This window comes from Marmota monax, unplaced genomic scaffold, assembly GCF_021218885.2.
Source record: "Marmota monax isolate L192 unplaced genomic scaffold, Marmota_monax_Labrador192_F-V1.1 WCK01_AAM20220418_F8-fsc00007, whole genome shotgun sequence".
Taxonomy (NCBI): domain Eukaryota; kingdom Metazoa; phylum Chordata; class Mammalia; order Rodentia; family Sciuridae; genus Marmota; species Marmota monax.
In genome coordinates, this window is record NW_026692781.1 from 13140302 (window position 1) to 13152894 (window position 12593).

The 12593-nt window shown below is 35.7% G+C and overlaps 1 protein-coding gene across 2 annotated transcripts in view; it reads right to left on the reverse strand.

Annotated features, from left to right (window-relative positions):
- Window positions 1-845: 845 nt before the first annotated feature.
- Window positions 846-12593, reverse strand: part of Sestd1 (SEC14 and spectrin domain containing 1) — a 129230-nt gene continuing 117482 nt past the window's right edge. For both annotated transcript variants that reach the window (XM_046447411.2, XM_046447410.2), the window contains exons 17-18: window positions 11299-11420; window positions 846-8555 (exon numbers count right to left, since the gene is read on the reverse strand). In XM_046447411.2, coding sequence (XP_046303367.1) covers window positions 8426-8555; window positions 11299-11420 — 252 coding nt within the window. In that variant the 3' untranslated portion in view covers window positions 846-8425. The remainder of the gene's footprint in view (window positions 8556-11298; window positions 11421-12593) is intronic.

Sequence of the window (12593 nt, forward strand, 5' to 3'; positions counted from 1 at the left end):
CTCCCAATATTTGTTTTAACCAATATCTAAAGGTCAAATGTATAATAGGAAATCAAGAAATGTGCTGGACATTGTAACTTATAACATGAAAATAAAAATAAAAGACAGACTATTTTTATATACATATTTTGCTTGTGTTAAATTACCACACAAATGTACTTAACTTTTTATGCTAACTTAACAAAAATTCAGCAACTCAAAATTCCTCATAGCCATTCTGAAGCTACCACTAATTATAGAATATGATGTACTTGTTATTTTAGATAAAGCTAACTTTGTTCTAATATGCTTTCTCCATACCCAAATATACACACACACTTTTATGTCTTAAAAACGAACTTCTTGGACTGGGGATGTAGCTCAGGGGTAGATTACCTGCTTATCAGACATGAGGTTCTAAGTTCTATCACCAGCACAGGGCTGGGGCGGGGGTTGGATAGGAACAGAGAAAATATTTAAGCACTACTTATTGTGACAACCTACCTATTTTTGACAATGCAGGACTTGAAGAAAGCACTGAATTTCTGTGTCAAGACTGAGGGAAGATGGGTTTGGGGCTGTTGGAGAGTGAAGGGGAAGCTTCCATCTTCTGAAATTCCAAATTATCTCACAATAAATGTTACAGTTTCTAGTCAAAGATTTTAGAAAACACTGTTAGAAAAAAAATTTAGTTTTGCAAGAAATAATTTGAATAGATTCAAAAAAGCATAATTCATCAGAATGTTGCAGAGACCAGGGTGATTTAATTTTCCCTAGATATTATGAACAATCTTTATTAACAGCAATCAAACTTATTGTTTAGAGTGACAACATATCAAGGAAATACATATCAAAATCCACTGCCATTATAGTTCTTAACATTTTATTGCATATTTACAATGTGTGGAGCATTATAAGGATTTACAGTAGAAGCCAAAATTCCCAGCCTTTACAAATCTAATAGGAAAGATCAGATAAACCATACACAAATATCTTTGAACATGGGCACTGGAAACATACATACGATTATAATTTTACAGGCTAATACAGGTAAATGCTCTATGTAATAGAATGGGCAGGAAAGATAAAACACAGTGGATAAGAAAGTCACCAGAGTATGAAATAACCACAGCTGGGTAGTACTGAATATAAACACAATATTGAAAATATGGTTTTAAAGGCTAAAATGTCCTGCAAAAGCATAGCTATCCCCTATGCAAAACTGTGAGGTAGAATTCTTCCCATCCCGTTTTCTGCTTTCCTGACTACCACTGGGTGACTTCCGTCACAGGGAGTTCCGGGGGCTCTCTCACATTGCTGGACCTGAGACTGACCGAGTAGTACACATACATTTTACTACCCACTCCACCATCACCACAAAAATGGTCTTTTCTGTTCAATGATGAGAGTCATATTTTACTTACTGAAAACGGGTGGCAAAAGTTAGTAACATTTAAAAAAAAAAAACAATGCTCTTTCTTGTAGCTAATATATCACCATTCTTGGGGTTTAACCTTTCAAAGAATGAAATTAATGCTAAAGTTTCAGGCGTAGGAACCTCTCAAGGAGTTGTTTTGGGCAGATAGGTCTTTGCTTCCCTCAAATGACACTAACTGTCAAATTTAACAATGAACAATGTCATTTCTACCCCCAAACCTACATCTCCTAATATTCAATGTGGATCATAAAAATAGTTTACCTTTCTACACACCTAAAATATAAAATCCAGAGCACAGAACAACTGCATTGGAAAAAGGTAGAGTTTCTTTTTAAACTACCCTATGATCCAGCAGTTCTATTCCTAGGTATCTACACAAGAGAAAATGAAAACCTATGTTCACATAGACATATGTAAGATTGATCATAGCAGCTTATTTATAATTGACAACCCTGGAAATAGCCCAGGTAGCCAATAGGAAACTGGATAAACCAACCGCAATATACAATGAATGGAATACTACTCAGCAACTAAAAGGAATAAACTAGAAATACCCAGACACATTGAGAAATCTCCCAAACATTATGGTGAAGAAGCCTTGTAGAAAAGAGTACATGTGTGATTTTATTTACAAAAACAGGAAATCTGGTAGAAAAAAGAACAGTGGTTGCCTTTAAGAGTCAGGTGAGGGGACAGGGATTGACTGGAAGAGGACCATCTGGGAACTTTCTAGGATGGTGATAATTCTATATCTTGATAGCACAGTATGCATTTGCCAAAACCCAGGCGATGCAAATATAAGTCTTTTACATATCACTGTATGCTAATTTTACATCAAAAGAAAAATGGGAGCAAATACTGAATCCTAATGATATGTATGCTAAAGTATTTAGAAGTGTTCAGATGTCTGCAATTTAAAATGCATCAAAAAAAATAACATGGATTGATGAACTGAGGTACGGATAATTCTGTGATAAAACAAAGAGAGTTAATGCAAATTAGCATTTGGGAGCTAAGAACACCATAACATTATTTTAACATTTTTGTTACACAGTTGAAAATTTTTATTTAAAAAGTTATGAAACATAGGGTGCAATTTTTTAAAACCAAAAGATGCTGGTGAGAATTTCATTATTGATCTCATGACAGTATATGATTACTAAATTCTTCTATTAAATGTAAATTTAGAATCAAGTTTCTCCTAAGTGCTTGAGAAAGGACATCCCAGAGCATGAGGTCAGTGATCGCTTCTCAAATTTACTCTGGTTCAAAATTGCCTAAGTGATATTTCGATCCTCTCACACTTTCGGAAAAAACACATCTTGATGGCATACTGTGAGCAAATCTGTTGGCTGTGAAGACTGATGCCAAAAACCAAGATGAAGAAACATTCTTGTTTTTACCCTACCTTAAAAACTAAAGAATTGGGGTAACTATAATAAAAAAGGTGTTACGCGCCAGGCACCATCTCATTTCTGCACATGCCTGTAATCCCAACAGCTGGGAGGCTGGGGCAGGAAGATTTTAAGTTCAAAGCCAGCCCCAGCCACTTAAAAGGCCCTAAGAAACTTACTGAGACACTGTCTCAAAACAAAAAACAACAACAACAAAAAAATGGGCCGGGGATGGGGGCTCCATGTTTAAGTGCCCCTGGGTTCAATCCCCAGCATCAAATAGTGAATGGGCCACTATATTCTCAGTGGAGGGACACCTTGATCACCCTTCTATATCTAAGTGAGACACACATTTGGACACCCTGAAGACGTGGCATTCAACCTGTAAATACTTTAAAGGTACTTCCTTAAGATGTACTTAGAAGTGGCTTCCAGAGTTCAAGAGCCCTTTTGTCAGAAATAGTTTTCCACATGCCTGACTTAAAATCCCTCAAAACACCGCTCTCAATATATGGACTTCACAACTATTTTTAGTTCTATGTTAAGAATTAAGAATTCCTATATTATGACATATAGGAATTATATGTTTCATATTGCCTCATAGACTTCTCACAAAAATAATCTGATTCTTCAAAAAGTGCACTCACTGGCTGTCATAATATTTAGAGTTTTGGCTTTCTTTTGATCTCAAAGTTCTTCACGTCCTAGTACAGGTTCTGCTTTTACTTGATGTATAGGACTAGTGTTTATTCTCAGGCTTTCAAGTTTGCTTTAAACTACTGCTGTGATATTGAGTCATATTTGGCATCATATCCATGAATCATTTTCCATCTTAAAGCCTCTGCTGTATTTATGTATGCTAAGTCATGCAACACCCTCAGTTCTAAATCTCTGGTAGAAGAACAATCTTTTTCTGTTTATCATCACAACCTGCATTTGCCGAGAAAGCTCTTCTCCAACCATAACCACCAATAACACTATTGGTGTCTCAAACTGTGTTTTCTTAACTCATTATTGGAATACTTTATAAATACCTCAACAGATTTATGTTCTACTAGTTTCTACAAGTGGGTGATTTATTAAGAGACAATCCAAGTATGGCTTTCTTTTCCTTGGGTTTATTAATGGAGTCATGTCATGCCCCGTCAACCTCAAAATAAACAATACTCATCACTAGTCTTCCATCTTATTGTGACATTATCTTCCCCCTCAACAGTGAGTTGGTCAGTTTAAAGCCTTACCATGTACTCACCAACTTCACCTTAATATTTCAGAGATACAATTCTGAATGCATATTTTCCTTGCACACTAGTGAAACAGGAATGGAGCTAAGGGGGTAAACATGAACAGCATGCTGTTCCCCCCGCTATCTCATGCTTATCATCTGAGACAGAACAAGATTAAAGGATACTCTATTTTCTCTTCTGAAGAGATAATTAAAGCAATAACAATTTCCATTTTGTGTAACTTTTACAGTTCCAAAGAAATTTGCTGATTTAATACCAAGTCACAGTACATGACAATGCCAGTTTTTGAAGCCAAGTTTTCAAACTCCAAACTCTTTCCATTATATGCACTATAATTCTTAGTTTAGCTTTTATGATAATTCCTCTACAGTTCTTCCATTATCTTTGTTTCTTAGCTAAACCTAGATTTTTCTGGGGCACACACTAAAGCCAAGTAATGTCAATTGTTAAATTTATTCTTATTTTGTCTCATCAAGGTATTCGTTGGCATCAAACAAGCAGAATATTTTCTACTCCCAACTGAGACGTGTTTATTTCTAGAACTGAAAGTTAACATTGCTAAGTTTAACAATTCGATTAACTGTTCAGTCATGTTCAGCCCATCTTTTTGATCCTAGAGAACTTTCATTTAAGGGCTTAAGTGAAGATACCATAATCATACAAATCTTAGTCACTGGTTACGATATACTTATTGGTGTTTGTTTTCGCCTATGCTATTCTCTATAGACTAGACATGGAGGGCTTTAGCAGCCATAAGTATGTTCAGTTTTTAGTAACCAGTTTACTCTTCTTAGGCTTCTGTGCACTTTGGGTAGATGGGAGGATGGGAGAAGTGCACACCAGCAGCCAATCTCTACTGGCAGGTAACTTAGGTATAGTAGAAAACACTGAATTAGCTCTTCAGATGTACACTGCACAGTGGGACAGACTCAACTCACCTCACTATCATACCAATCATACCACTGATTATAAAGGTTTTGGATCAGAAAATGTGGTTTGCTTAGCACTGTAGTAAAAGTAACCCACTGTCATACTCACATTAAGGAGTGTGACCCTAGTAACAACAATGATAAACTGAATAGCACACCATACAGCAACTGACAAGGTAATGAAGCAAAAAACACACTAAGACTAAATAACATCAGATGCAATAGCCAGTATAAATCCCTTTAAGTGAGAGACATACCCAATCTTCTATCTGGTCATGAAGCCTAGATCTACCATTAGTTTCCCAGCTGGCAAGACTACACACGCAGTTTCACCAATGCCATCAATGAGCCACCCTAGAAGAATAAGGTCACCAACAACAAGGACTGGGAACAAAGCAAAGTGGATCAGAAACGAAGGTGTCATCTTTATCTGATAACCCTGCTGGGTTAGACATGAATAAAGAATAGGTATTAAAATGTCTTTATATATTGAGTTCACACAGCAGCAAATACACAATCAGAAAGCAAGAGAAAAAAAATAAATCCTTCAAGCCCAAAGACAAAATACATAACAAAACTAGCCCAACCAACATTATAGTAATTCCCTGAGCAGGGCTAAAGTAACATGGGAAGTTGTGGCATGTACCATGAGAAATAATTGGTTCTTTTTCAGTTACATTTGCAGGCCAATGTTCATCTACGACACACGAAGGGCTTGTGATTCCAGTCTGTAGCTGCCTCCTTCACATGCGCTGTACGTGAACTATGACCACATGAAAAAAATCATATCTGGGCACTGTTGGGCTTTCATTCGTAACTCTACGAGTATGTACAGAAACATATATAGAAAACAGCAGCAAATTTACAAATGAAGAACAACGGTATTTATTTTTGCTAAAAGTATATCTAGCTTATGTGAAATATTCAAATTACAAATAACATTTCCAACTTTTGTCTTACTATACTCTTTTTGTGGGCAGGAGCGTTTAAAATATATAAAAAATGGCAATTTTGAATCCGTGAGTTGATGGTCTAAATACTAACAAATCAGTTCTTCTTTTAAGAAAGTCTTGATAAAAAAATTCTAACAACTCTGAAATTTAGTAAAAGATGACGAACCTACTAAATATCTGAAGTAGCTACACAACTAAATATATAAAATACCAAATGACTTCCTTGCAAGGTGATGTACTCCTCAGTCTTAACGTTAGGAAATGAGTATGCTGAAAACAAACTTCAGGTTGAAATATGAAAGGGATTATTTTCAGTGATTAAAACGGAACCCATGTAGGAGTAAACAACTATTCCATGTGAGTTAAACCCTGGGAACTGAACTAGTAGGACAAGATCTTTCCCTCAAAAGAGCTTATAACGTAGCAGAATATTACATAGAAGTATAGAATGTGGCTAGCACCATCAGGAAGACCAAAAGAAGAATCACAAAAGTTCATACTCATAGGAGTAAAGTACTAAAAAGCTGAGAGGATTATCAAGTACAGAAAGAACTTCCTTGATGTTCTCAGAAGCAGTGGTAGCATAAGACAAGAAGGAACAGTTGAATTTTTCCCCAGATTATCTGGCATGTTTGACTAGGATAAAGGGCTGCACCATTAACTAACAAAATTATGCCAGGAGGACAGGGTGAGCAGTAGGAGAAATCCTTCCTCTGGGCTGAAATGTTAAGCAGGCAGTTGAAAGAACAAGTCTAGTGTTTTGGACCAGATATGTGATGCACGATGCTGTGATAAAACAGAAACCCTAAGGAGGAGATACCTAAAGAAGAGCCACAAGCATTCTGAGGACAGAATCTAAGAGCACACATGGTTAGTACACATTTTAAAGATGAATTATGTGACTGTACTCACAGTTATGGCAGAGGATAGCATCTTCGAGGGAGGAGATGCTGCCTAGGAAAGGTTGTTCAATTTTATAAATGGAAGGGTTAGAGATGCCAGCTGAGAAAAAACAACACTCAGCTCAGTAGGTGGAAAACCATTCCTGATTTTCAAAAGGCATTAGAGTGCTGTGTGAAACCAGACTGCAAGATGCTCTGCAAGGAGAAATGACGATGTAGGGCAAGGGATATGGACTTCTTCAAGAAGTCTGGCAGTGAAGAAGGCTGGAGAAACCAGAAGGTTCAGAGGGAGGTTTTTGCATCAGAGATACATGAACTTGTTTGTGGATCATGAAAAGGAACCAGCACATAATTCTTTGCATAATGTTGTACTGATCACAAGTCTAAAAAATTATTTTTCATCTTTAAAAAATCTTCTGGCATAAAAATTAACACAAAAATTAAATTATATGCATTTTACAATTTAAACTTAATACAAATGTAAAAACACTATCATTTTGTGATAAATTTTATTTCTAAAGGAGTCGTACGGTTTTTGTTATTAGACTACTTCAGAAATGATTTTGCCTCTAGTCTGTCATGAGAAATTAAATTTTATTAACAATTACTATTTTAGTTCCAGAAAGATTACTTTGATATAAAGGATTACACTGAAGTAATTATGTATGCCTTCTTCCTTAGCCCTCCTCTCCCAAAGACAAAATATCTTCAGGATAGTTAATAATTTGGATAAAATTTTTGAAGTTGAAGAAAAGAAAACTCTGAAATAGTATCCCATTATTAATAAGTTCTTAAAGATCTAAATTATTCTTCACAATTATTTTTCATGATAAAACATGCTTATTTATTATATACACATGCATACATATGAATTTTCTGGCTAAAATACATGCAACAACCTTGAAAAAACAATTATTAAACCATCCTCACAGTTCTAAGAATGCCCTTTTTGATAAGGCACTCATGTTTGAAAATAGGATATAACTACCAAATTAAATAAGATGTTTAAAGAAGCCTTTTATTAAGCACAAACAACTTTAATACATTATCAATACAAATAGGAAAATGTTTTTAATGAATATGATATATCAAAGATCTGAACGATGTTCTTCATATTGACACAATAAAAATAATCAATCTTAAAGAATTACAAAGTAAAATTTTGAGGATGCCAAAATCTACTAATGATAGTTTAACTACAGTCTAAATTTACTACACACCTGGGGAGGAAGGGCGACCATTTTTTATAAGGAGAATTCCTAAACTCTTATTAGCACCATTCAAAGCTTATTATCAGTTGTTCATCTACAAACTGACAGGTCATGTAAAGCTTGAAAGCAAGATTTCAGTGCAATGTTTACAGTTTCCTTCTTTTAAGATACCTGGAGTCTATGATCTCAAAGCATATTAAATAATTATGCCTTGGTAGTTGCGAGGTGTTAGCATGTAGAGAGAAACGTGTTGTGGGAAGAAATGAGGCTTATCCTGCTGTGAGATGTGTCTTAATGGACTGTGGCTAATGCTGCAGAATGCCGACAACATGCGGGAATGTGAACTGTAGGTCTGTGGGACGCTGGTAGCTATTAGCTCTCTGTGGTCACCATTTCAGGATGTCTCAGCTGCTGCCTTTTGAGACTAACTAGTTTCATCCTGTCTCTGATGTGCTCTGCAGCAGAAGCCATGTCACTTGGACTCCCAAAATATTGTTCGGTTCTAAAATCAAAACACAGAAAAATCCCGGATTAATACAAATTCATTTAAGTGCAGCACATGCAACAGGGGGGGGAAATGCCATTAAGAAGAGTCTATATAATATGACCTCTGGGTAGAAATTATTTCATTCACAGTCCAAAATGTTTATCTCTTGAGGGTAATGCTGTAGGAAAAATACTTTTTAAACAGCAAAAAAATATGTTAAGACATGATGAGTTAAATGTTAAATATAAATAAATGTTATATCATTTATACTTATGATAGTCAATAAAACAAATGAAGCAACACTGGCAATATTCTGCCTTTCAGTTCTGGGTCCATAAGCAAACATCAACGTAAAATCTGTACTTGCATGCTAAGAGCTGCATACAGCAATTATTGAATAAAGCAGGCAAGTAAAGAATTATTTTTGATATTAAAATATGGTTTGGAGCCAGGTAAGGTCAAACAGCTCCTTCGAGTAGTGGTAATCTCTACTACTTAAAGGAGCTAAGGCAGGTGAATTGCAAGTTCAAGGCCAGCCTGGGCAACTTAGCAAAATTTTAAAAGGGCTGGAAATGTAGCTCAATGGTAAAGCACTTGTCTAGCATGCACCAGCCCTAAGTTCAATCTCTAGCACACATACACTCACACAAAAAAATATAAAGACATGGTTTGGTACATTAATAGACAAAAGTAATTTCATTTTCTATTATTTGCAAAGATACTACATTCAGAGTCAGAGCTTGAAGGGTTTTTGGAAATTCCTGGTTAACCTCTGTTTTTTAGATCAAAAAATTAAGGCTTAGGGCTGGGAGTCAAGTTCAGTGATAGAATGTATGCACAGGATATGTGAGGCCCTGGGTCTCATTCCCAGCACCATCAAATGAACAAAATAAAAAAAAGGCCTAGAATGATTTAACCAAGGTCACACAATGGGGAAAAAAATAAACCAGGATTTGGGGGGCAGTGGGGGAAATCCAGAAAGACCATTAATTGCTTTTATTTTACCAGGACAATTTATTTAAAAGATAAATCTGAATAATCTGTCATATAAACTTTGCATAACAAAAACAGATTATTATTATTGTATTAGTAATTATGGAAAATACAACTGAGATCATTTGAGAGACATATTTAGTGTAACAAAATACCATATACCAATATATAAATGCATATATAAATGTATACACATATGCGTGGATATATATGAATATAAAATGGAATAAAATAACAACCACAAGTATTAAAAGTGAGTGCTTGTGAAATTTGAATATACAGTTCTTTTCTTTTATCTTAAGAAGAAATGACATCTGGGCTACCCATGGAACACAGGAAGAGAAGTCCAAGTAAAATCACCAAGGGCAGATGCTCCTAACTGACCCAAGAAGTGTGATAACTGACTGTGACAACTGGGAACTCAGGAGAGGGGTGAGGGTCCCTGGCACAGAAGAGCCAGAATCGCCCCTACAATACTATTACTAGCTGAATTTTGTTCTCTTTTATTACAGATGTGTAATATGTCTTCAGATAGTGCAAGTTTAGTATGACTAGAGATTAAGTATACATCATGTATAATCTTCTTTCAAGGTAATGAAATAGTATCTTTTAAATATCAATCTCCAATTATTACCAGAAGTTCATGACACAGCAATAGCTTAATATGTCTCATGTCTGTTTTGAATACTTCCACACATTTAATAGTAGAGAACACCACTGCTCCTATAATGTGAAGAAGCACAATTGTCCCATCCTGTTTTCAGATGAGGGAACCGAGGCACTAAGAAGTGGAGTACCTTGCCCAAGTTGTCACTGCTGGTAAGAGGTGGAGCCCAGGATCCCTGGTACCAGAGTCTGCACTCGCCTCCAACACACTCTAACACAAAGTAAGGACACTTGAACTTTCATTTGATGGTTTGGTTTCTGTATCATTTGAATTAAATATCCTCTGGACTACCTCTAAATTACTTTGATTGAGAAAGTCTAGATCACCAGGGAGGAAGTTCCTTCTGAGACTTTTACTGGCCCATTTATTTTGCATCAGATTATTAATTATTCTTAATTATTCTGGACCATTTGAAATGAAACAGCATGTCAGAATCAGGATGCCATCATTTTACACATGAAAAAATTAGGATGCCATGTAGAACAGTGAAAAGACAATGGGTTTGGAGTCCCACACACCTGAGAGCATCTCCTAACTCCAACACACAGAAGCCTAATTAATCTTTCAGAGTCTTAGTCTCTTCATTTCTAAATCAGGAATAATGATACAGGCCTTGGCACTGTCTGTGAACGTGAAGAGTTTAACTCAAGCTCACTAAACATCAGTCCTTTTCCCATGCCTTCCCTTTCCTAAATGAAGCCCAAAGTCACACTGCTCCTGTCCTCACAGCCAAGCTAAAACCATGGGCCTCAGTCTAGTCAGCAATGGTCTTTCTACAACAAGCTGTCAAGAAGAAACACATCTGATGTCAGCAAGCACCAACTGTGAGTTCTGCTAACAGCTAAGCTTGGATTTTTTTCAGTTTAAACCAATTGAAGATGTGAACCAAACTTAATTTTCTTTACTTTTTAAAGAATAGATTTTTCCAGGCTGGTGTTATAGCTCAGTCAGTGATAGAGCACTTTCCTATCAAGTGTGAGGCACTGGGTTCAATCCTCAGCACCACGTAAAAATAAATAAGTAAAATAAAGATATTGTGTTCACCTACAACAACAACAAAAAAGAAAAGATAAAATTATATGAAAGCATGCACCATACCCATCAGGATAAACTACAGGAACAGTTAATCTATCCAAAAGTGATTTCCCAACTGCTTCAATTTCATCAAATTGCTCCTCATCATTAATAGCTTCAGGCTCTTCCGGACAGTCTTGTAAAATCTGCAACAAACAAAAGGGCAACCTCAATCAAGAGACAAAAAAAGGAAATCAAGTTCATGCAAATGAAGTAAGTGGAAAAGGTGGTTTTTGTTTTATTCGTAGCATCTTCATGTACATCACTATTCAAAGCTGAATTATTACTAGTAAAAATGGCTCAAGAAATTCTAATAAAAAATGAAATATATAATCCCTACTAATAATATATAATTAGAGTACAAAATGGTCTATGGTGATTTTCAAGAAAAAATAAGTAGACTACTATTTGGAAAATAAGTTTGGCCTGTGCTTAAGAAGTATTTTCTCACTCAATAGGCAACCATTTCTTAAAAACTTTTACTGTATGTTTATTTAGCATCTTGGTATGTGAATGAATGATACAATCTGTCTGTCCTTAGGAAGCTCATAGACTTCAGAAATTAAATATAAATTTTTTGGAGGGGCGGGTACCAGGGATTGAACTCGGGGGCACTCAGCCACTGAGTCACATCTCCAGCCCTATTTTGTATTTTATTTAGAGACAGGGTCTCACTGAGTTGCTTAGGGTCTCACTTTTGCTGAGGCTCGCTTTGAACCCATGATCCTTCTGTCTCAGCCTCCTGAGCCACTGGGATTACAGGTGTGTGCAGCTAAATAAGAATTTGAAGCAACATATACTTAGAGCACAAACATGTAATTGATGAGAAGAGATAGGCAGGCACTTTAGTAACTCATCTGCTGAATTTACTGCTTTTCACTCAAATTTAGGAAGCTTTAACACCCCTGAAGACATGCTATTCTTTTTTTTCTCCTCTGAGTTACACCATTTAAATTTAATTACAAGAAAAAAAAATACAAACTTCTTGGGGAGAGAGAAGAAAACAAAGATGGCTTAACTCTTGCAACAACTGTTCTGTTCTACAGACCAGGTTGCCACTTAGGCATCACAACTTAGGTTTTCCTAGTGTGGATTAAGGAAATTTAACTTGGACATCTAAGACAAGGTAGTTAGTATATGCAGACAAATGTCAATAATGGAATTCATACAAAATTTAACAAATAGATTAATCAGATAATTACATTATTAGAATTAACACATTTTTAAACATATGCAGGGTATCTTAAAATATATTTAACATCCCTATAGATAAACTTTCAATGTTAAGAAATCAGAACAAAGTTAACTATAAAGCAAAG